The sequence below is a fragment of the Parasteatoda tepidariorum genome, chromosome 4 (assembly GCF_982258835.1).
Source record: "Parasteatoda tepidariorum strain Cologne lab strain chromosome 4, Ptep-v5.0, whole genome shotgun sequence".
Lineage (NCBI taxonomy): Eukaryota > Metazoa > Arthropoda > Arachnida > Araneae > Theridiidae > Parasteatoda > Parasteatoda tepidariorum.
The window spans coordinates 65,529,133-65,554,264 of NC_141758.1; the positions used below are offsets into that span (position 1 = coordinate 65,529,133).

Sequence of the window (25,132 nt, forward strand, 5' to 3'; positions counted from 1 at the left end):
ACAACTTATTAGTCATAAGCAAATAGTGAAAAACTATAGAATGAATAAAACAGCTCTTTAGGAGGCAAAATATGAGGAAATAAGGAACATAGCAACTCTAAACAAAGCACTTAAAATATAGAAGTATTTGATAAATGAGACTCAGTATAACTTATCCACATAAAGTTTCAGCCCCGAAAGATGATTGAACATCATAGTCATTATAGTTTGAAACAAATTCTCTGTATGATAACAACGGAACTTAACAGCCCATAAAGAACTAAAGTACGAGGAAATCAACTTTATATATCTGCTTAATATCCCGATTTGAAAAAATTTCAAACAGGTCAAGTGTCAGCAGAAAACTTAGCTGTTAAATATTTCAAAAAGACAAAAAAATTAGAAAGACAAAAAATTAAAAAACTGACAAATTTTAAAGACAGAATAAAGAAATATTTATATTCTAATCATAATGTAACAGAAACCATACAAAAAAAATTGGTAATAGAAATCAGTTAGGTTTTTACAATGTCTGATTTTACTCACTATCAATAAAAAAAAAAAAATCCATAAGCAAAAGTACAATTAAAGATTTAAAAATGCTAATTTTACTTTGAAGTACCTGCCGTATACACACTTGAAAAAAATATATATAACTCGACGATTCCTTTAAAATTCAGTTAATCGTTAGACTACGTGGAAAAACCGATCCTCACCAAAATTTCGGCTAATTATTCAGTAAATACTTCACTCCAAAACATGTTAAATTATTTACTTTTATGAAAGATACACTTTAAAGAGATACAGAAAAACTATATTAATTTGTATTCTTAGTTAAAAGAAATAAAAAAAAACATACTTCTAAAAATATTTATTGAATCGATCCACACGACGCTTAAGTTAAATCCGTTAGAATCTACATTTTTTCACATCAAAAAATAATTTAAAAATGCTCCGAATGGAGAACACTACTTATAACTTAAAAATAATACACTATTCTTAGTGGTAAAAAATTAAGCAGTACACTTTACACTTCTTCAAAAATTGATTAGTTTGGAAACCGCCGATTTCTGAGATTTATTAAATAATTTAAAGTAACTTTTAAAAGCGAACATTCCTATTAAATAATAACAGAAAACTGATTGATAAAAACCAAGAAATATACTTATCACTTTCACGAAAATTATTTAAAATAATTGTACAAGGAACAGGCTCTGGTCACACAGCTACAGAGATATCAGTCGCATTAATGAAATGAAATGGTACGGCATGGCCATGGTGTATGACTATACACTGTTGCCAAAACTTAAAATTAAAAAGTAGCGAATGGGAGTTCTAAAAAGTAGTGGATTTGAACATGGCTGTTGCTTGGCTGACCGCTTTTTTAATAAATAGAGGCATTTGATTGGTCAATTACATCATCGTTTTCATCGTTATCGCTTAATCGTTTTGTCAGGTTTACTAGAATGGCGCTTTTAGCATTTTTGCTTGGCAGAATTTTAATAACGCGCATGCTCAGTTTGATAATTTATTTAAACCAATCGAAGTACTTCGTAGACAATGAATATAGATGCTTGTATCCTCTCCTTTGCTTGCGTATACTCAAACAAAGACATAAAGATGGAAAGATCAATCACTGTACCAAACAGATGTCAGGGTGAACGAAACATTGGACACATCACCGGTCTCTATTTTTTTTATTTGATTTTCATAAATTGTTATGATAAATAATAACATTCTGTCTCTGTGCCAGAAAAATCTGAACAAATTTTTTTTAAAGATTTATAATTTGTAAATTTTAAATGAAGAAATTAATGTATTTTAAAAAATTGATTTTTATATTGTTCTGAAATTCAAATACTTGAAATAAATATTAAAAAAACAATTTAAGTGCTTATTAAAAATATATAAAAAATATAAAAGTAACTAAAAAATAAATAAAATAATTAAAATAAAATAGAACATTTTTATAAGCAATCTAAGCTGCCCAAAGCATTTAATTTCATGAAGAACAATAAATTGGAAAATGTTAATAATTGCTGAGATAGAGTCTCATAATTGCCTGTTAGCGTTCAGTTAGTTAGTTATTAAAACTTTTTCATGGTTTTCATTTGTGCGTAATCTAAATTCTAATTAATTTCATTCAAGAAGTCTTTCAAAATATAATTTCATTCCTGTATTTAAATTACAAGTAACTTTGATATCTGGGTGGCCTACAAAAATTCAAAAAAGTACAAAAAAAATTTAGAGCATTTCACAGCATTTACTATTTATCAAAGATGATTAAAAAAAAATTATTGATTATTAAAAAATAATTTTATTGCGATAATCAACATTAAGCTGGAAACCTATTACTATTAAGCAATTTAAAAGACTTTTTCGTGGTTTTCCTTCGCATGTAACACAAATTTGATTACTTTAATTTAATCTTCATTAAAATAAATTATTCTTATAACTTTCATGAATATGATTGTATTCTGATACTTAAATTGTTAATTACTTTGATCTCTGAATTGAATTAAGCATAATAAGGGTGTTTCATTACATTCACAAAATAAAAAAGCTCACACTTTGATTTCTGGGTTGAGTTAATAAGAAGAGCTTTTCGTTCTGTTCAGAAAGATGGTACCCTATCTATTAAGGATAATAACAATGAAAAAATGTTTATCTATAATTTTTACTCCGATACTTAAATTGCAAATTATTTTATTTTATATACCAATAACAGCGATCTGAAAAACATTTTTGTCTGTTTTTCATAGCGTGTAACGCGAAATTTGATAATTTTAATTTCAATTTAATCTTGATTATAATTAATTATTTTTACAACTTAATTATTTATTAACTTAATTATTTTAACTTAATTTATAATTAATTAATTAAAATAATTAATTAACTTAATTATTTTAACTTAACTTTAATTTATTTATAACTTAATTATTTTTATAAACATAATTATTTTTATAACGTAAATATGGTTTTATTCCGATACTAAAATAGCGAGTTACTTTGATTTTCGGTTAAAAACTACAAAAATTTGAATAACATCTCGTTATAGTCACAAAGAAGTCTCTCAAAGATGCTGAAAAATGATTCATTATAAAAAAAAATTCATTGCGATTACTGAACTTCTAAATGGAATCAAGCCATCTGAAAGATATTTTCGTGGTTTCCCTTCACGTATAATGCAAAATATGATTGTTTTCTCAAATTTTTATTCAAGCAAGGAAGAAAAATATTTATACCATTATTAACCACTCCAAAAACCAGAGTAAATGCTTTATTATAAAACTGATACGTCCAGAATTTGGAATTATGATGAACTTGCCTGTATAATTTGATTCAGTAAACTGATTTATTTTCTGCTTCCCTTCTTACCATTATTATTTTTTTTTTTTAAGTGAAAAATGATTCTTCTACATTACTGTTAGAAAATTTGACGGTTCATCAGGTTGTCCTTTGTCAACATCTGAGTAAAATTCGAGCAAATAGTATTATATTTGTAATGGCGAAAATATCCAAATGATAAAATAAACATGAACTTTTTTTACAGTGTTAAAATTAAAAAACTTAAGTACTCGGGTTCCTATGATTTTATTATTTTACTAATAACTTATTCTAGTATGTCATATTGAAATATCTGATATATGTTATATTGAAATATCTGATATATGTATTTTGAAATATCTGATATATGTATATTGAAATATCTGATATATCTGGAGAAAAAAAAATTTCTAACCAAATGTTCTTTGAGTCAGGAAGAGACAAAAAATACCTGTTGATTTTTTTGAAATATGCTTTCTATCACAAACGCCTAAAAACTTTGTTCTCGATAAAAATAATTTCAGATGATTTTAATCCTTCATCTCTTAGTAACCTCGTTATATCATGCTTTTGATCAAAGTTCAGCAGCGTGTGCGTTCTTTCTCTCCTAAATATTAATTTGATCCCTACACACGTTTTTTATTCCATTACTTATAAGGATTCGTAAAATATATATTAACTGCCCGGATTAGAGAACAACTGAATTATCTTCTTCAAAAATGGCAGTTATTTAATTTAAATTTGATACTTTTGTGTGTGATCATATCTCAGTGTCAACCATATCGGTGTCACGTATCAATGACATCCAATAAAAATCTAACTGTCAATGAACTTAACTGAGGAGAAGGAATTAACTGAATGCTTAATAAAATAAGAGCTTTCTTTGATGATATGTTTTTTAAATTAGTGGTGAAATCGTCTAATAATTATTTTTAAAAATCGTTGCAAGAAAGTTTTGCAAGCGTATTTTTTTTTTCAGACTCATGCGAGTTAATTCAATTCAAATAAATATACTATATGTACTCTCTTTTTCTTTCTTCCGGATTCTAACGAATTAAATAGTATTCATACTTATCAAGGTATTTTACAACAAAGTGCTAACATAGTACAAAGGTACATATACTTGTATTGATTTCTGTGTATAGATTTTTTTTTCCTTCTATATTTGCTTTCGGAAATTTAGCTGTATAATATTTTATACCCAATTATGTAATTCTGTTGCGATCGTAATTTTTCTTAGAAAATTATTATTTAGATGATTAGTTGAATATTCATAAAGTACGTTAAGAAGAGGTTTGAAAAAAAAAGTAATCAATATCATGCGTAAATGCTTTGGTTTTTTTTCCTTCTTTTTTTAATAATGTGTTACGTTTGTTTTTTTAAATCATCCATTGCCACTTATTTAATTTAATTACATATAATGTCAGGATAAAAGCATATCTCAGTTTTTACATAAGCACGTGAGAATGTTTTTTTTCATGAAGTTTTCCTGCTGGTTTGTGTTTAGAGTGATAAATATTTGTTTCAAAACTATAATTTATGTATCTGCAACTGTATCTCAGGACTGACGTTTAGCAGTTAATTCAATAACTAGCATTTTATTCAAGTGTTCCACACGCACCCGTAACTCTCTAGAAACTACATTAAGAGGCACTACTCATGCATGTTCGTATCATATGCTAAATGAACACCAGTTATTTATTCTTCTAAGAATATGGTGTTTGTTTTACTTGCAAATTTCAGATCCCCATTTGTAGAGCACCCTGTTGACATGAATGAAATATTGTAAAACTCATATTGAATATAACTGTATGATATATTCTATATAGTGATTAACTCTTCTTTACTTGAATTTTTTTTCTAGTTAGCTAACTCTAGCAGAGATGACTTATGTGTCCTTTTTTTAGAATTGAACCTTTATCAATAATAATGATTTTTTATATGATTGGTCTGGGCATTAAATGAAATAAATATAAGTATATCGATTATCACTAAATGTCAAGTTTACTACGATGTATTGCAAATTTATTCAATTTCTTTTATTCGTTATGCAAGTCAATTTCCTGAAATTTTGAAATTTTTTTTATTCAAATTGACACTATTTAGCGATAAAAAAAATCTTTGGATGCATTCTCAGATGTATAAAACAAGCTTTTAAAAATTTTATATAAATTTTACTCAGGTATTTGATAACTTCTTTAATATTTACATGATTTTGTTATAATTTTTTCTACAAATAACTAATTAATAACTGTTGTTATATTCATTTAGTAAAGTTAATAAACAGTATACGATTTGATAATTAAGAGTTCATTTAGAGCAGAAAACAGAACAGGAATAAATTTAACTTCATCATAGTTATATTCTCTAAACAATAACTGCCTTTTTTTTTCCGTTAAAAAAATCACTGAATTTTAAAAATAAAACTATTTTTTTTAAGAAAATAAGATCAAGGCAGAAGAGATTAGATAAACAATATATAATTGATTTTAACAAATTAAATTTAGATATTAAAAAAAAAAACTTATAAGGATGGAAAATTTCTTTCTGAAATTAGATATTTGCGTAGATAAACTATTTCAGCTTAAAAATTGGGTTTTAACTTCTAAAATAAATTGATATAAATTAATACATTTAGTTATATTTTTTAATCAAACAATTTTATGTAAAATAATATGTTTCTTAAAAATCTAGCAAATCTTTTTCGTGCATAACATGACCCTGTTTAATCATAACGAACAACTGAAAATGTGTTTCGCTCATTATAATTATGTAGAGTCAAGCGTTAAGGCTAAATTAAATACTATATAAAAATATTTAAAAAATTTTCGCTTTTTTTTTTTAATTGTTATGTCTTTCTGTCTTGTGCATATTCCACAATGTGGTTAAGCACTGATTAATTCATTGTTTGCTTTTTTCAGTCCATACGAAGAAAAGGTATTCTGCTCACATGCTATAAATAAAAAGTGAATTTTGCAATCGTTCTTGAGGCACATTTCAGGAATTTAAAAAAAAAAAAAAAACGAGTAACTCCTTAAATTTTCAGCGCAGTACAAAGAACAATAAAAAATACATACTCTAAATATTCCTCTACCGGTAATTTAAGAGTTTACGGTCTTCAGTAACACGGCTGAAAAGGAGACATGAAAACCTTTTTGTAAAGTTATATCACAAAAATTTTACTACATTTTTAATTAATACTAGAAAGACTGAAACTTAGTATTACCTATATTGCACTCTGAAAAAGTATTACTATGCATTCTGAAGGAGTAACTAATGTGTAAAAAAATTAATTTATGTAATTTTCACCCATACTGCCCTTTTACCTATAGTATTTTTACCTATATACCTATATTGCCCAAAAGCAGTAAAAATGATTGCATTCTGAAAGAATGGCTAATGTGTAAAAAAATGAATTTATGTAATTTTTATAATTTTTTATATTATCTACAGTTATATAACAAGCTAATAATAAATATTAAGGGAATAAAAATTACTTCACTTGGGAAAAAAATTTATGCATTATTATTCGTACAATTTTTGAAAATGAAAAAGCGGTCAAAATGACTTCCTTAGGCAATCTAGTGTTAAGTAAGATTTGTATATGCATTTTACACGGCATGAATATTACTTTTTTATGCGCAATGAATCTGAAATAAAGTTAATTAAGTTTTAGTGCTACTTAAAGGGAGAAAGAAAAAAAAAATTTTAATTAAGAAATTTTCTACTTTACTATTAAGTTATAGTATAATGTTTAAATTTAGGATACATTTATCCTATTAAATATTAATAGCTGATTGTAAATTTGAGATGTTATAAACTGGTTAAAATCACAGAGCTTAAATTAACTTTGTATATACACAGCGTGCGGTCCTCAAGTTTGATTTATTAGATTTTGCTATTTTTACTAGCACTATTATGCGAATAAAAAGATGTTAGATCAAAATTCTAAATCTTTTGATTCTTCAAATCGATTTTTACAAAATCTTTGAATTGATATTTTCTATCAACAAAGATCTTCTGAAGAGATGACTGAAAACTAAATATCAGGACAAATGAGGATAGTTTTATATGCAACCAATTTATCAATTTTGTTCGTATCCATCCTTTTATTATTGTTTTGTCTTAAATTTCTCCTTAAATCATCTTAGAGGCTATGTAAACAAGAAATGATTGGTTGTAGACAAGACATTAATATATAATTTATTAAAGAAATACATAAAATAATAAAAAAATTATTTAAAATTATCAAGATTTCTGGAGAAGTTTATTTTTTATACACTCAAGAGCCAAAACATTATGACCACCCCTACATTTTGCAACGAACTCTCCTGGATGACGTGGAAGGTACGTGATCAGGTGGAAGTGGTATTAACTGTTGCTGGAGAGTTTGAAGAATCATTCTTTCACTTACTTCTGTGTGTGATAGGAAAGGCTGCGGATCTAAGCGACTTTGATAGAGAGCAGATTGTAAGGGCTCGAAGGCTCGGAACAAGTATTTCCGAAACTGCATGACTCGTGGGTTGTTCGCGATCTACAGTTGTTAGTGCTTATGCAAAGTGGATGAATGACGGTGAAGCCAGCAGTAGACGACATGGTGTTGGACTTTCACACGCTATCAAAGAAAGAGGTCGTCGGGGATTGTTTCGCTTGGTGAAGCAAAACCGGAGCCAGACAGTGGCTCAGCTGACAGCCCAATACAATGCAGGGTCAAGTAGAGTAGTATCAGAGCACACTGTTCAGCGGGCACTGTTGGATATGGGGCTACGCAGCAAACGTCCCACTCGTGTGCCTTTGCTAACCAAGCGTCATCGCCAACTACGCCTGCGCTGGGCCCGGGAACATCGCGACTGGTCCATGAATCAGTGGCAGAGAGTTGCCTGGTCAGATGAATCACGGTTTATCATTCATCCCACCGTGGCAGTGTCAGGATACGCTGTCTTCCAGGCGAACAGTTGCTCCCTCAATGTACTGTAGGTCATACACAGGCAGTGGTGACGGTATCATGCTTTGGGGGACGTTCTCTTGGGCGTCACTGGGGCCCGTGGTTGTGGCAGAGCAGACCATGAATGCTACAGGGTATCTGAACATCATTGCGGACCAGTTGCACCCTTACATGGCCTCTGTTTTTCCAGCTAGAAATGGAATTTTCCTACAGTTCAACGCTCCGTGTCACAAGGCTCAAATTGTGTTGGACTGGTTCCAGGAACATGACGCTGAATTCCAGTTAATGTCCTGGCCACTTATCTCACCGGATCTCAATCCGATAGAACACATTTGGGATGTCATGAAACGGCAGCTCAGAGTTCAAAGACCACTGAGTCGCAATATCTCGGATTTGTGTGACCGTTGCTTAAACATCTGGTACAATCTGTCTCCGGCCATCTACCAAGGACTTGTGGCATCCATGCCAAGGCGGGTTGCAACTGTGTTACGGGCTAAAGGTGAGCCAACTCGTTATTAAGAGGTGGTCATAATGTTTTGGCTCTTGAGTGTATCATTACAACGTTAATTATTATACCGGTTGTTCATTCATTAGTTCGATAACGAATCCGTAAAAACTTGTTGCAACATTTCCCATATTTCAATAGCATTTCGGAGCATACTTCTACGAATTTGATATCTGGTCCTAAACTTTTTGTTACAATAAATTTCGGTTGTAATGTAAAATTTAATTTTAAATGAACAATTTTTTTTTAAATTAGAATATTACACCCATAAGGAAATTCAAACATTGATAATATAATTTGAACTTTTATTCCTTAATATTTATATTTTTCGTAGGATGTGAAAATATTCTAAGTCTAATATTCTAACTAATATTTACAAATAAATTCATTCTAATGAAACTCTACATAAAAGGCATTGTATGCTATTTTGTAATATTATTAAAATTTTTACCGTCCCGCAGTGGACGTTAAGACACGGTTCCCAGCAGATCACCGAAGTCAAGCATCACTGGCTACGGTCAGCGTGCGGGTGGGTGACCACTTGGATCAGTCTGCGTAGGGACCGAGGGTGTGCGGTATTGGTCCTCGCTAAACTGTGCTACCGTAAAGTGCTCGACTTCGCGCGCAGGTCGTCGGGCTACCGAAGCGGGGTGCCATCCCTTCCGCAGAGGATCAAAATTGTGATGGCATGTCTTCGGATCATCCTCCGGGATGTTTCCCGACCGTCGCCAATAGCCCATTGTGCAGCTCTAGTGCGACGTAAATTAACAAGAACCAAGTAAAAAACTTTATTTGAATTAAAATAAATAATTTAATTCTTTGTTAAAACATTTAGCAGTTTTTTTTTATAATTCTATTTTAAAACAGAATAGGTAAATCCTACAAAGGTAATTGGACTTTTTTACTCTCATTTAAAATAGTATTGTTACTTGTGACTAATGACATAGATAATGAAATGTTTAAATAATTATTATTAATGGCTTGGTTAGGAATAAAATTTATGGTATTTATTTATGCAGCAAGACTAAACTACAAAAATTTAAAGAAATGAAGACAAAATCAGACGAAATTGGAAAAACCCATTCCTTGAAAAAACCTGAATCGGTTCTTTCAGGGATTCGATATTTTTTAAATTTTTTTAAAAAGTTTTTTAAAGTAATAAATGCATTTATCCAATACTGCATTATTTATAAGTATATTGTGTTATGCCTAAAAGTTTCATAAGAATTTCCATGTTCTTTAATATTAAAACTTTCATTATGTCAAGAGAAAAATAAAACAAGATATCTTTAATTTATAAGTAATTGAACTATATACCTACCCTGGAAAAAGGACATTATATAATTCTGAAGAACAGCATTTTTATGTATAGAACTGAGGAGCAAAGAGCCAGCATAACTCACTCCTATACATATGCTTCCAATACATTTATATTTGTAAGTAGACTTGTTAACATAATGTATAGGAAAAAGGGAAATTTCTTACTTTTTATTAAAATATTAATGGTAGAAAACGTTTTTATGAAATACTTTTTAAATAGTCTAATAAAACAACTTTAATTAATTGCCTAAAATATTTTACCACTGAAAAAATTAAGTTAAAAATTCCCAACCCTGGTTTTTTGCTCCATAATTAGCTGAATTTCATGGCCCTGATAAATTTTTTTAATAAATATTTTAGAACTTTCGTTCAATCATTATGGAAAGAGATACACACACACACACATATATATTATTTATAAAATAATTTGTGGTACATTGTTAGTATGCATTTGCATTTCATATTAAAATATTGATACTGATAATATTGATATTGAGCTAATTGATAATGTTCATGAAAAATCATAGTAATTGTTAAATTTTCTACACTTTAATTACAGCCTAGCATAAATTTTTATAAATAGTGAAGCAAACAGATTCTTCTAATTAGAAGAAAACGATCACAGTACAGCTTACAAAAAAGTCACTTAAGTTCTAAAATTCCACTCATGAAAAGATTCCTGAAAATTGTAATAATCTGTAAAAAAAAAAAAATTAAAAGCATTATATTTATAAAGATAACCCTGAATCAATTTTCTTAACTCAATCAAATTAATATAGAGTCAATATAAAATATACTACTATATAATATATAAATTCTGTAAATAACCCATGCATTATTAAATATATCTTTAAAACTAATTTAAATGTATACTAAATCAATATTTCCACTTCCTTCATAATGTTGATTTGGAGTACCCAGAATTTTTGAAGAATCAAAACTGGAATTTCAACAAGCACTGACCTGGCAATTCTGATAATTCTCAGGTCAGAGTAGTTAAAAATTCAGTGGATGAAAGAGCCTTTTTTTATACATTTAAGGATGCATCACATTAACTGATGATCATAACAACCTGGAACAAAACTATTAGCATTGCAACTGCATATACAAAACATGAAACACAACTTGTGCTTTTTCAATTATTAAAATTAATGAGCTCTTAATATTAATTTAAAAGTATTATTTATAGTAGTAATGTAATCATAGCATCATTAAACAAGTAATGAAGTATGTAAACAGAAAACTTTAACACATGTAATCTAAATTTTAAAAAGTAGTAATATAATAAAATGTAAAAATTTTTTTATACCATTTGAAGATATTTACACAAAGAAAATTGATAACTTATTAATGGTAACTTTAAATTTAGGGTGTAATATACTAATTTAACCTTCAAAAGAGAAAAAAAAAACTGATTTATTCCCAACCGTGTATTATTAAAGTATAACTTATTAGTCATTCATATTTCCTTTCAAATAATATTCAATATACACAAGTAACTAATTCAAATATGCATATTTTCATACTATTATAAGTAACTATATCCAATATAATAATTAGAAGCACAAAAAATTGCTTTACCCCACATAGATATAATGCAATGAAAAAGATACCTAATTAATTATAATGTAAGAGATTAAAATATCTACAAATATAAAATATGTCGGAGGTGCATACCAATTTTAGATTTATGCAGAGAGGCAGCAACAATAAATGACTAGCAAGTGAAATTGTCACACTAACAATTATTTAGGCAAGAAATGTGACACTTATACTTACTCAGCATCAACACAAGTCTTTGACAGCATGTATTCCAGTAGGTATTTCTATTCCGACAAATTATGGTCATAACAAGCAATTTCATCACTCCCATTTAAGACAAAGACATGCTGAAGGAGCTTTTAAAGGATACACCTGATTAGTTGATGAAAAGAAAGTCTCAACTTGCAACAAATCTAGATATGCAAAACACGAAGACGCACAAATTACAATTTGTGATACAATTGCTACTTACTTGTGCTTCTTCTCAACTATTCAAATTCTATACTAGTCTCTCCATATTATTCTGAACTATAATATTAGATTTAAAAATGTCATTTACAGAAATGTTTAATAAGTAGAATCTTACAAATAATAAAAAACGTAAACACAAAATCTAAAACTTTAATGTATGTAAAATTTAATAAAGGCAATAAGACATAGTAAAAGTACATTGAAATTCTTCATATTTCTTGCAATTAATTGTTTTACTCACTACAACAAAAAATAATTTGGACTTTTAACCACAAAAAATGAGTAAAAAATAATGATGCGACAATAATGAAACAAAATTTGATGAGATACCATATTAATAATTATGTAAGATATTAAAATACATATAAATTATATATACATATATTTTTAATAGAATTTTCTTTATATAAAACTATAAATATTAATAATAGATAAGGTTAAAATAAAATATAGTACAACGTAATATATTAACTCCGTAAACAAACCAAGATTAAATATATCTTTAAAACAAATTAAAATGTATACTTATTCAATATCATAACTTCCTTCTTAATGTTGATTTGACAGAAAACTGGACACGACGGATCAAAACTGGAATTTCAACAAGCACTGACCTGGAAATCGTAATAATTCTCAGGCCAGCATGGTTGAAAATTCAGTCGATGAAGGAGCCTTCTCTCTACATTTAAGGATGCATCACAATAACTGATGATCATAACAACCTGGAAGAAAACTAAAAGCATTGCAACTGGATAAACAAAACATGAAGCACAAATTGTGATACAACAGAACTTGTTCTTTTCGATTATTGATTCATGAACCCTTAATATTATTCAAAATTTTAATATTAATTTAAAAATATCATTTATAGTAGTAATGTTATTCTTGCATCATCAAACAAATAATGAAGTATGTAAGCATAAAAACTTTAGCACATGTAATCCAAATTTCAAAAACTAGCAATATAATAAAATCTACATTTTAAATTACCAAGTCCATGATTAATTCCAAGAATTTTTCAAAACTTTACAAAACACAACACTCTGACAAAAACACAACAGCAAATTTAAAAAAGCATTATAATAACATTAATTGAAATGATTGGTATAGCCAAAACTGTTGTAATCTGCATCCTCAGTTGATTTTTAATTTAAAAAACAGAATAAATAAAGAGTTGAAGCAATAAAATAGCTGAAAAATACAAAAGCAATTAATTTCTTTTTTGCAAAATTATATTCTAAAAATACTTTTCTTGCTCATTGATAAGGAAAGAAATACTTGATTTTTCAGTTCTAATTTTAGAATAAAAAAAAATAAAAAAATTGCCAATGACTGGCTTGCTTCAACTTGCTAAATCAAGGAAAGTTGATAACTTCTTATTGGTAACTTTAAGTTTAGGGTGTAACATACTATTAATTTAACCTTTTATTCAAAAGAGAAAAAAAGGGGCTTCTTTTCAACTTTGTATTGTTAAAGTATAACTTAAGAAATAAATAAATAATGGTTTCAAGAGAAATAAATAATGGTTTCTACATCTAAACTGCTAGTAATAAACTGTGCTACTGGATAACTATGCCCAAACTATGTAACTGTAGTTTATTTGAAAACATGATAAATATTTGTGTTATGAATTATGCTAATACTACTAAATCAGCAAGTAAAATTTAAATAGAATCAAATATTAAAAAACAAACCTCATATTTCTTTTAGACTGCCTCTTATACCACACAACTTGCAAACTTAATTCTGGTTTTTCCGATCAGACAGTAACAGACTGATGGCTGAAATAAGAAATTTTTTAAAAAATAACATAAACAACTAACTTTCTGATACAAGAACTATGTTAACCTTAAAGGGGAAAATACAAATCTTTAAAAAATAACCACAGCATCAAACCAATATTAACAAAAATATGGTTTAATAATAAAAGTTTATAAACTTTTCATTGCTTTTTTTTCTGTTTTCTTCTTTAGCCCATATGTCATTTAGGGAGAAAAAAAGAGACCTTACATTACTTTGAAAGTTTTATAAGTAAAAATCAACCATGTTGAATACTTATGCATGATAATTCATTTATTAAGAGGTAAGATTTAAATACTTTTAAAATCTTTCACCATTTTTAGAGATTGAATGCTAAAATAATAAATTTCTAAAATTGATAAAGCAAATAGAATAAATAATTTTTAAAATAATTAATATAAAAAATATATTAATAAATTTATTGTTTAATAATAATAGAGGAAGATAATAACCAGCAAAACATTGACTTTTTCTTAACCTACATTTGATTAAAGACAAATACTGATAAACATTAAAAGATATTTATTTTGACTTTTATTATTTTATTAAAATTTTAATTTGCAAACAGAATACTACAACAATACAGTTGAAGAAAAAAAACTAAAACACTTAAAATGCCACAGTTAATATACAATTAGTTGAATAATCAAAATAAAAAACATTATACTAGTAGCAATAGTACTAACTACTGATACTAACTGAAATACTCGTATTGGCTCCTCTTAATCTGTCTGTCATTTAAGCTAAAAAAAGAATAAAATTAGATGAATCTCTGTGCAATAGACAAATTTTTATTACAGTAATCTCTCAACTTAGTTTTGTATAATGTTACTTTGTATATACCAAATATATTTAAAGTGAAAGAGTATTTATAATTCAGGGGCAATGTTCTTAGCGATCTTCCCTCTGTCCCTCAGGGGCAGAACCACAACCGTTGTGAGAATTAGTACTTAAATTAACTCATAACATTCTATTGCCTCTAAACATTTTTCTCCATTGTGTAAAGTAGTACAAAGAAGAATATCAGGGAAAAAAACACTTTCTACTGAATATTTTTCCTTACAGCATCAAAGTGCTAAGTCTGATGCAGTTCTTTGACTACTCTCTCTTGTTTGAATGGGCTGAGTTGTGGTGATCAGGCTTAAATGTCAAGACAAGAGTACAATGTTTTAATGAATCTAGTTGACATATATATAAGTAAACATAAAGTCGTGTATACATACACTTTCTTTTTAGCAACTTAGTCATGCATTCTTCACAGACTGAATATTGCCCTGTCAGTTTTAATGAATGCCATCTTTGCTAATACATTCATCTGCGACAACATCAATATCTCAATAAGGTTAAACATTTAAGAAAACAGTTAAATATGTCACCATGGAATCCCTTAGTAAAAAGAGTAAAGGGGACAGAAGTACAGAAGAAATAAGCAAGGTTTGGTTTACATAGTAGTTTTTGACTTAAACATTAACTGTAAAAAATCTTGGAATTTTGAGAAAATAAAAATTATAGATAGAAAAAAATATAAATAGTTTGTAGTAAATGAAAAATTTAATTTCAAATTAAAATCTAAATAAGTTAATTTAAATTGTTATTAATTTGTTAATATGAGTTATATTCTAAAGAAATATAATAATTTTATATGCATTTGAAATAAAAATTAAATTATGTGTACAAATTGTTTTGCACATAAATGTGATACATATAGAATAAAATTTCTTGATTATAGTATGCATGCTCATAATTTATGTAATAGTTTAGACAATCTAAAAGAATAATAAGAGCAGTAATTGTGAACGAAAATGATAAATATTATCTAAAATTCAAAATAAGAATTTTTCTGTTTCTTTACAGATTCATATTTAGAATTTCTTTTTAACATAAGTTTATAATAAAATTGAAACAAAACTATTTTGAATATGATTTAAGAACTCTCCCCTGTTATGAAGAAAATTCAATACAAAAGCTTCCTATCAAAATAAAATTTAATTAATATATTTTCTAGAAAAAAAATCTCTTTGTATTATGTCTCTGAAATAAACGTAAATCAACTCATTTAAATTTAAGAAATTTCATTACTAAACTGCGTTGCTAATTTTAGACAATCTAACTAAAGATTTCTGGAAACATGGAAAAACTTTGATAAATGAAAATTTTTTCTTTTGGTTTATGATTTTCAAAAATACATAAATTTTACACATAAAGGAAAACAAACTATGTAATTTAAATTCTAAATCTTTGCATTTTCAGGAAATTTAGTATGATCTCTTAATATTAACAAAATCTCATGATTTTTTAAAATATTAATGCTTTTAAAACATACACTTATATTATAAATCTTTAATTAATAAGAATTACCTGTAAATAAAATTTTCATGATGACAAAATATAAAATCCAGCTCAATCAAATCTAGAAAATGGCTTTGAAAAATAATTTTGTTTATGATATGACAGGAAACTATAGATGCAAAATAACTGATTTCAGTAGTTGCAATATATGGGTAGCAAGTAAAAATATCCAAGGCATTTTGAATTAATTGAGCAAATGGTGCAGCTCTTAGCATTCGAAAGAACATTGGAGATAATATAGTAAATTTACAATTAAAAATATGACTTACCTAGCGAATTCGTTTCATTGCTTAATCATTCCGAGTACGTCCAGCTCAAACATTTTCGCCATTTTCAATCACGTTCAAAAAGCGGGCATCCAAGCAGTTGGCGATAGATTTCGTTTGGCAATCACCCATTTCAGCTGATCGCCAAAGTTTAGGGTTATAAGAGGGCGGTCAGCCAAGACAGTGCGTTTGAACATTTTTGTCGCTCTCTACCTATGGTTAGCACTTCACATGTTTTCATCATTAGCGAGTGGAGAGTTTTAGAAGGAAGTACGTCAGTTTCTATCTTGATTTTCAGATTTATTGAAATCTTTTAAGTTAGGAAACTGCATAGAACTGAAAAACACTTTAAACCTTTTTCTTAAAGAAAACATCGTGGAAATTCAAAAAAATTTTTAACAATTAAATAAACGTAAAATATTAAGAAAAGGAAAAATATTGTAGCACTGGCGTCGGAACCATAGGGGTCCGGACCCCCCCAATAATTGGGAAGCCAGGGTCCATTATTTTGAGAAAATATTTCTTTTTTTTTCTTTTCCGTAACTTTTACGATCTTTTTCTTATATAGTGCAACTTATTATATATAAATTAAATTTAAGGAAAATTAGTAAAAAATAAAACACATAAAAAATGAACTGCATAAAGAAAAGAAAACAGGTGCTTAGAGAACTAAAAGAACTGTCACAGTCACCCTTTCCTTCAATAAGCAATAAAACGCTCTTTCCTTTTCTTCACGCTCTTTAACAGATAAAGATTGATTCTGAAGCACCCCTCAACACCTCCCACGTTGTTATGTGATACCTCTAAAATAGCTGCCTTAGTTTACGCTTATGAGGAAATGGCCTTTGCATTTTGAAATTCTCTTTATCTTATTTATTGCCCTGGGCTTTTTTGTCCTCTTTCTTAAAATGTGGGGTATCAACAGACCCATCACTTTGTCGGCTATCTATTCAGAAATTGTCTCAAACAGGCAATTATATTTCTTGGAAAACAGATGTATAAAAGCTTACTTTTAGGGATTTAAGTAGGGGGAGCCTCTTGTTCACACTTTTTTTTTGGTGATTTTCTCAAGGGAATTTCTCTGACATTTAAACATTCTAAATCGTCTCATATACAAAGCGCTTACTCAATTACTTAAATTACTAAAATATAAATATTTGTTTACTTATGCATTTTGTTTCATTAATTGTTTAAACTTAAATTATTAATTGTTTTTTTTTAAAGTAAAGTTTATATAAGGTTTTTTTAATAAAGTTTATGGTTTATTAACAAGAAGTCTTTAAATAAATCCATTTCTGAGGAGGTAAGCAAATGTTTGTATTAAATCACTTAATACATTTATAATTGTTTGTTTATGTAATGTAATAAATATAATTATATTAATTGTTTTATAGTTTGCATGATATATTTATTTATATATTATATATTTATTTATATATTCATGATTTTACCATTAATTGTTTGTGCATGAATTCATTTTTAACGCACGGAGTTTGTTCCTATTTTATATTTATCAAATCAATGTAACTTTTAAATTTTTAGAATTATAAATCAAAACTTAGAATTTTTATGATCATTCTATTACTTTGTTTTTATTCCAGAAATTTAATGTCAGGTTTACGATTATAAATTTACATATAACTTAATAAAAAAAATTATATAAATATTGATTATTTATGTCATAATACAAAAAATTAATATCAGTTTACATTTTAATTAATTAAAAGAATGAAAATATATTTTCAATGCGAGAGTTCTATAAAATTTATTATGGTCAGTAATAAAAACTATTTATTATTAATTTTTTTTTTAAAGGATGGGATAAGTTTTTAAATCTAATTTATTGTCTGAGTGTTTTAAGCGTACTTTATGTAATTTTACTTATTTGTTTGTTTTTTTTAACAATGGGATTTTTAAAGTAATTATTTTGCGCTAATTAACATTTTCATAATTTGGTACTTTTAACTAATATTTTTTCTGAATTAAAAGCATTATTTTTAATAAAATTTTAATACTGAAATTATAAATACTGCTGATAAAAGAAAAAAAATGCGAGCTCTATGTCTTTTGTATTTCTTTGTGTAAATTTACGTAAAGTTTTTATGGTTACCAAAATGAACCATGTGATCCAAGAAAATCGAAATATCTCATCTTATCTGATTTTTTTCTTGTAAATAATAAAAAGGTAAATACATTAAATAAAATATGCATAAAAATTATTCCGACCACAATTATTCTAATTTATCATTTCTTAAAAATATGAATACTATTTCTGTCAATCAATTGAACAATTTTATTTTCCTTCTTAAGCACAACAATTTAGAATTTTAAAACCATATAAGTTAAACCGGAAAAAGATGAGAAAAACGTCAAATTTAAAACTGTCTTAAAATAAGTAAAGGAAATAACTAAACTTAAAATAGTCTTGAATTTTCCACTTTTTGTTGCAATTTATTGGAGTTTTATAAATATGTTTATTTTAATCAATATAATCTCTATTGTAACTAATGTTTAAGATAGTTCTTCCAGTATTATTTTTAATGTTGTATCTTTCATCTCAGAAATCCATATCAAATCGTTTTATGATTTTTTCTAATATTTCTTTAAAAGTTCGACTGCTATTTAAAATGTGAAAATATGTCCCAAAAAATTTATCTCATTCGTGATTCTGTTAACACATAGGATTACATGACATTTATAAATCTCATGTCATTCTCATCAAAAATTTTAAGACAAAATGTTATTTTCAAAATAAAACTATATTTTTAAGACACTATACCTATTAGATTTAAGTAACGTTACTTTTACTTCAATTTATTTAAAGAAATGAATTCTGCTTATTTTTCAATTGAGACTTTTGAAAAGGGGGACATACGTGATACATTAAAATGAAATGTGTTACATGATGCTTCATATATTTTTAATACTTTATATGTTTTAATGTTTACATATTTTTAATTTTTTTAATTATTCAACTTATAATATTGTTATAAATAATGTATCAATCAACAGTCTCTCAGCGGCTAAATCTTTTAATAAGTTAAAAATATCAACAGAATTTAAAGTATTTTAATTTAACGATTCAATAAAGAATCTTTAAAACAATGCCTGGTCGAAAAAGCATTATTTGTATATTATTAAATCGCCACACCATAAGTGTGTTTTATAGAACTTAAGAACGATTTTAAAACTATTTAATCCTTTACTACACATTTTGTTTGCAAGTCTTGTTCCCGATCAAAAAAATAATAATAATAATTTCAGATTGGAAATCCTCCTATCCGAATTTGGTAAGAAGGAGCACTGGTATAAATGCAACAAAATATTTGGTCCCCAGTGTTATTCTTCTATCTTTTTTTTAAAAATTGCACAGCGGAGGTGTTAAGAGCCGTAATCATTGACTTACCTAATTATTAATTAATATCAGTTCGCATAGTTGTAGTCTTTTCTATGATAAAATTCATTTTATAATCATAAAATAAATTTTCGTTATTTCATATATTATATAGTAATCAAACACAAAAAACAAAAATATGAAAGTTTCAAAAGTTAAAAAATAAAATTGATGTTTTTTTTTCTAAAAAAAATGAATGCTAGTTTATAAAAAATTTATTGGAAAAAAGAAGAAATAATCATTTAATAAAAACAAAATTGGAAAGTTATAACTTTTTTTTTTTACAAAAGTTATAAATGAATAAAATATTTATTTGTCAAAATGTTATACAATACTCTGCGGTTTCTGCCTATATACTTAGCAAAAATTTGACTAACTGAACTCTGTTTTTTTTTCTTTTCGTATACTACTATAATTGAAATAAAAATTATTTTCATAAAAAAAAAATTTGAAAAATATTTAGCTATGGTAAACTAACAAGCCTATCTCTCAAGGCAGTTTTCAGGGACAAATATATTTCTTCAATGAAGTAGTTAAAAACTTACGATTCACCGCAACTCAACTTTTAATTAATATTAATGTCAAAATTACATTTACAGCTTATTCTATTGATTCCCATTTTGAATCACACCTTAATATTGCACAGTTAGATCTGCATTATCAGGAAAAACTCTCTAGTTTAAAATTGCGCACAGGATAGAGAATAGAAAAGTGATTAATCAATAAATCGATATTAATCCGCATGCACAAGTATGCACCGAAGCAATTAATAAGGTTAAAATAATATTTATTATTATTTGTTGCTCCTTCTGAGGACTTAACATTAGATTAAGAGCATAGAGCAACACAGTTTTTAAGAAGTTTAATTAAGCAAAATAAAGATTAACAATACATAGCTGCCATTGATCAGGGATGCCAACTATTTATAATCAAAATTTACCACAGACAAATTTCTCCAATAATTTTACTAAAAAAATATATATATAATAATAATAATAATAATAACTTTTGCTATTTATTTCAATTGCCATTGATTTTAACATATTTAGTCTGATAAAAATTTTACAAAAGCGCAACTATAAACAAAATAAACACGACAGTGTACCTTGCTCTAAAATGCCATTTATGTTCCTTGAGTTTACCTGTTGAAACAAATCAAAAAATATTTTATTAATAAAGAATTTGTAACAAATGACGTTTTTTTAATTAAATCTGAAATTATATTTTTCAATTTTCTTCAAAAAATATTAGGAATTTCAGTTAATTCATGTTTTAAGCAAACTTAAAAAAAAAAAGAAGTTTTGAAACAAAATTTATTATTACATTATCGCTCGATATTAGATAACTCGTTTAACTGCTATAACAAACTTCATTCATGAAAAATACTTCCATGATGCTATCAAAAATGTAATTATTTCAAATAATGTATGACAAGTATCATTGAGAACATTTTTTTATGAATACGAGGTAAATTCTCATAGCATATTTCAGGTAGAGGCGTAGATTGATAAAAAAATCTGTATTCCTTCATTTAATAACTTTAAATTTTCATCAATTTGCTTAAAAATAAAATTAACTTTTCAAAGAATAATCATTAGTAACTTTTTTATTAATGTAGGATGGGATTAATTTAAAAACAAACAATAATGTCTGATTCTTAGGGAATGTTTCTCTCATTTCGTCATATTATTCTCATACGTAGAATGTTAAACACGCATTCCTCAACCCCAGAGATTTTTCCTTTTCTTTTTTAGTCAAAGTTACATTAGAGAAATGATCACCTTACTTTAGCACACATGACTTTGGTCTTTTACGGTTAAATTCTGCATTTCATTCGTCTGCAATTATATTAAAAATTGACACTACCTATCAAGTGAAATTAAACCAAAAGTATCTAACTAGATTAATAAATATGTTCAAATCACATATATCATGAACAACATAAGCGCAATACATATATTAGCTCAAAGAGTTGGATGAATAATGTCGCTTAGAAAATTGTTTATTTTTATTTTTTCCAAAAAAAAAAAAAAAATGATACTTGAATCTTGAATATTCACTCGTATTTCCTTAATATACTTAAAATTTTTCGGGCACTTCAGTGCTCATTTTACTTTTCGTTATGAAGAGAATAAGAAGAGAAGGTGAGAGTTCTAGAAGCCAATCTTCTATTCTGGGATGGATTACTTCCAATAATTCTAATAAAGCAAAATCATCTAATGCCAACCAAGATGAACAAATGAAAGGTAAATATATCTATTTTTTCCAATCTCTTCGGACTCATTTAACAGTTAAACAGAATTTAGAGGTTTAAAAAATATTAATTTGCTTTGGAATTATTTGATAATATATCCTTTTGAAAATATTTGATTAATTATATTTTATATACGTTATTGCTCCTAAAATTTTTAACCCTGGAATAAAATAGATGCGAAACAAATTTATATATATATATATATTAAAGTTTATGTCACACAAAGCCGTATAAAAAAAATTTTTTTTTCATTTTATTTTAGACATTTTTACTCTAAATGTAGAAATTGATTTTGTCAACTAATTAAAAAACAAATAAATATATTAATATCTGAAGTATATCAGGCTTAGTTCGAATATTTTTAACGCTAATTGTTATAATATAAAGAAACCACTGCATCTTACTTTTTTTCTCTTTTTACTTTCAGAAAGTTCAGTTATTCGAACTAACGATAGAGAAATAAAAGATAAGGAAATAACAAGCCCAAAACAAAATGATAATCTTAATGAACTAGTTGAAAGCTCGACTTACACGATTTCCACATCAAATATTGCGTCTCATCCAAATCAACCAGATATATTTCCTGATGATTTTCCCATTCACCAACATTTACCCAAAAAAACGTTAAGCTTCCAAAAGCATTGGTTTAAACAATTTCCGTGGTTGCATGTTGCTGAATTAGACGGTATTGGATGCTTTTATTGCATAAAATATTTTCACATTTCCCCTGAAAAAACACTTGCTTCCAAAGCAGATGACATTTTTTATCGAAAGGGCTTTAAAAATTGGAAAAAAGCTCTGGAGAAATTCAAAAATCATGAACAGAGTGCGGCTCATTCTCAAGCTGTACTGAGTCATGCACAGCAAAAAGCTCCCATAGAGAAGCAACTTAGTACGATGAAAGCCGAGCAGCAAAAAATTGCTTCTGAGTCTCTCTTAACTATTATCAGCAGCCTAAAGTTTCTCGCAAGGCAAGGTTTAGCAATCAGAGGTCATGCCAATGATGAAGGAAACTTTATGGAACTCTTGAGACTTCGCAGTGAAGATAGGCAAAATCTAAAACAATGGTTAAAAAGAGAAAAAAATTACACCCATCCGGATATTCAAAATGAAATCCTTGAAATATTTGGCAGGGAAATAAGTCTTACTCTCATAGGGAAAATGAAGTCAATTTCTCCTTTCCTTTTTTCCGTAATTTGTGATGGAACGAGAGATATTTCAGGGGTTGAGCAAGAGAGCATTTGCATAAGGTGGGTAGATGAAAATTTAGAACCACAAGAAACATTTATAGGATTTTATAAGACCCCGGCAACAACTGGAGAAGACATTGCATCACTAATAACGGATGTCCTATTGAGACTTCAACTTCCCTTAGAAGGATTGAGAGGGCAAACCTATGACGGAGCAGCAAATATGAGCGGAAATAAAAAGGGTGTCCAAAGCATCTTAATCGCAAAACAACCTCTTGCTGATTATATTCACTGCGGTGCCCATTGTTGCAATCTAATTATGAAAAATGTTTGTGATTCTTCCAAAGAAGTGAGAAACTCCTTGGATTACTTACATCAGTTGGGAAATTTATTCTCAAATGCTAAGGTAAAATCTATCTTTACATATATTCAAGAAGATTTGGCGCAATGTCCTGTAATCAATGCCGGGAGAATAAAGCCATTGTGCCCTACGCGATGGATTTACAGGCATTCTCAAATCAACGAAGCTCTTAAAAAGTATGACATAATTTTGAAAACCTTGGAAGAGCTGACATCGAAAAATTATGATGGGGCAAGTGGCCTACTGAACACTTTCCTAAATGGAACGACATATTTAGGACTGATAATGGGGAAAAAAATAATCGAAATGCTGGAGACAATCAATAAATTATTTCAAGGTAAAAAAAACACTTTGTCGGGTTTATGTAAATCTATTGAAGTCATGATTCAAGGATTGTCGGATCTGAGATCTGAAGAAAATTTTTCAAAAGTTTTTGAGGAATGTTCAGCAGCAATTCAACAAAATGATCTGGAAGAATTATCACTTCCAAGGCAAAAAAAACCACCTAAGAGATATAGTGGACCTGCTCCTTCACACGGATATAATTCGTGCGAAGAATATTATCGCCAGCAATTTTATCACATGGTTGATACAGCGATAAGTGGGTTAAAAAGTCGTATTTTAGATCAACCAGGTGTAAAAAAACAAATTTTGTTGGAAAATGTTCTGCTTAAGTTCGAAAAATCGGAAAGTTTAAATTGTTATCCAGAAATTGACGTAGATGCCTTAAAAATTGAGCTCCAACTTTTCCATAAAAACTTTAAAGTCAATTGCTTAGATGATGCGAGAAAAGCACTCTCTTCAACAATCAAAGAAGTTAGATGTTTATTTAAAAGTGTTGAAAATTTGGTAAGACTCCTTTTAGTTTGCCCTGCTTCGTCTTGTGAAGCCGAAAGAAGCTTCAGTGCTTTAAGAAAATTAAAAATGTATTTAAGATCAACAATGACCCAAAAGAGGTTAAACCATGTAGCATTGTGTTATGTCCATAAAAACATTTTAGACGTTATTGACAGTAAAAAAGTTGCACAAATTTTCATTTCCCAGGTGCAATCTAGGAAAAATATATTTGGCGTAATTTAAACAAGTTTTTCTTAATATGCTCTAACCTTATGTTCGAATACATTTCAATCTTTGTATTTTTGTATAATTTTAATTTTTGCACAAATATAATTTGAGTGAAAATTGTGGCCAGTGAAAAAATAAAAGGGATTTAAATATTATTGTATAATTAATTTCAAAATTGTTAAGAAGTAACGCAACAAACAGGATTTGTAATTTTATAATTATCAGAAAAAAGTGGTACGGTACAAAATTAGTATTTCAATTGATGTCAATATAAAAGAAATAATATTTAAAAAAAAGGAAAGAAATTGAGAAGCTCGTGTAAGAGTCGTTTTTCTGAATTACTTTTAATATTTTAGTTTTCATA

The 25,132-nt window shown here is 27.7% G+C and overlaps 1 protein-coding gene and 1 long non-coding RNA gene across 2 annotated transcripts; one reads left to right on the forward strand and one right to left on the reverse strand.

Moving 5' to 3' along the window:
• Positions 1 to 10,185: 10,185 nt before the first annotated feature.
• Positions 10,186 to 16,712, reverse strand: LOC147811023 (uncharacterized). Its single transcript, XR_015433101.1, has 3 exons — positions 16,508 to 16,712; positions 13,784 to 13,870; positions 10,186 to 10,772 (listed from the first exon to the last, which is right to left on the reverse strand). It is a non-coding gene; the product is annotated as an uncharacterized LOC147811023 (long non-coding RNA).
• A 5,791-nt stretch (positions 16,713 to 22,503) lies between these two features.
• Positions 22,504 to 25,047, forward strand: LOC107452168 (zinc finger MYM-type protein 1). The gene has a single exon (XM_043056370.3). The coding sequence runs from the start codon at positions 23,050 to 23,052 to the stop codon at positions 24,781 to 24,783; it is 1,734 nt and encodes a 577-aa protein (XP_042912304.3). The 5' UTR covers positions 22,504 to 23,049; the 3' UTR covers positions 24,784 to 25,047.
• Positions 25,048 to 25,132: the final 85 nt, after the last annotated feature.

Coding starts and splice junctions, on each gene's coding strand:
- LOC107452168 (XM_043056370.3), top strand. CDS start 23,050: ATGAAAGCCGAGCAGCAAAAAATTGCTTCTGAGTCTCTCTTAACTATT.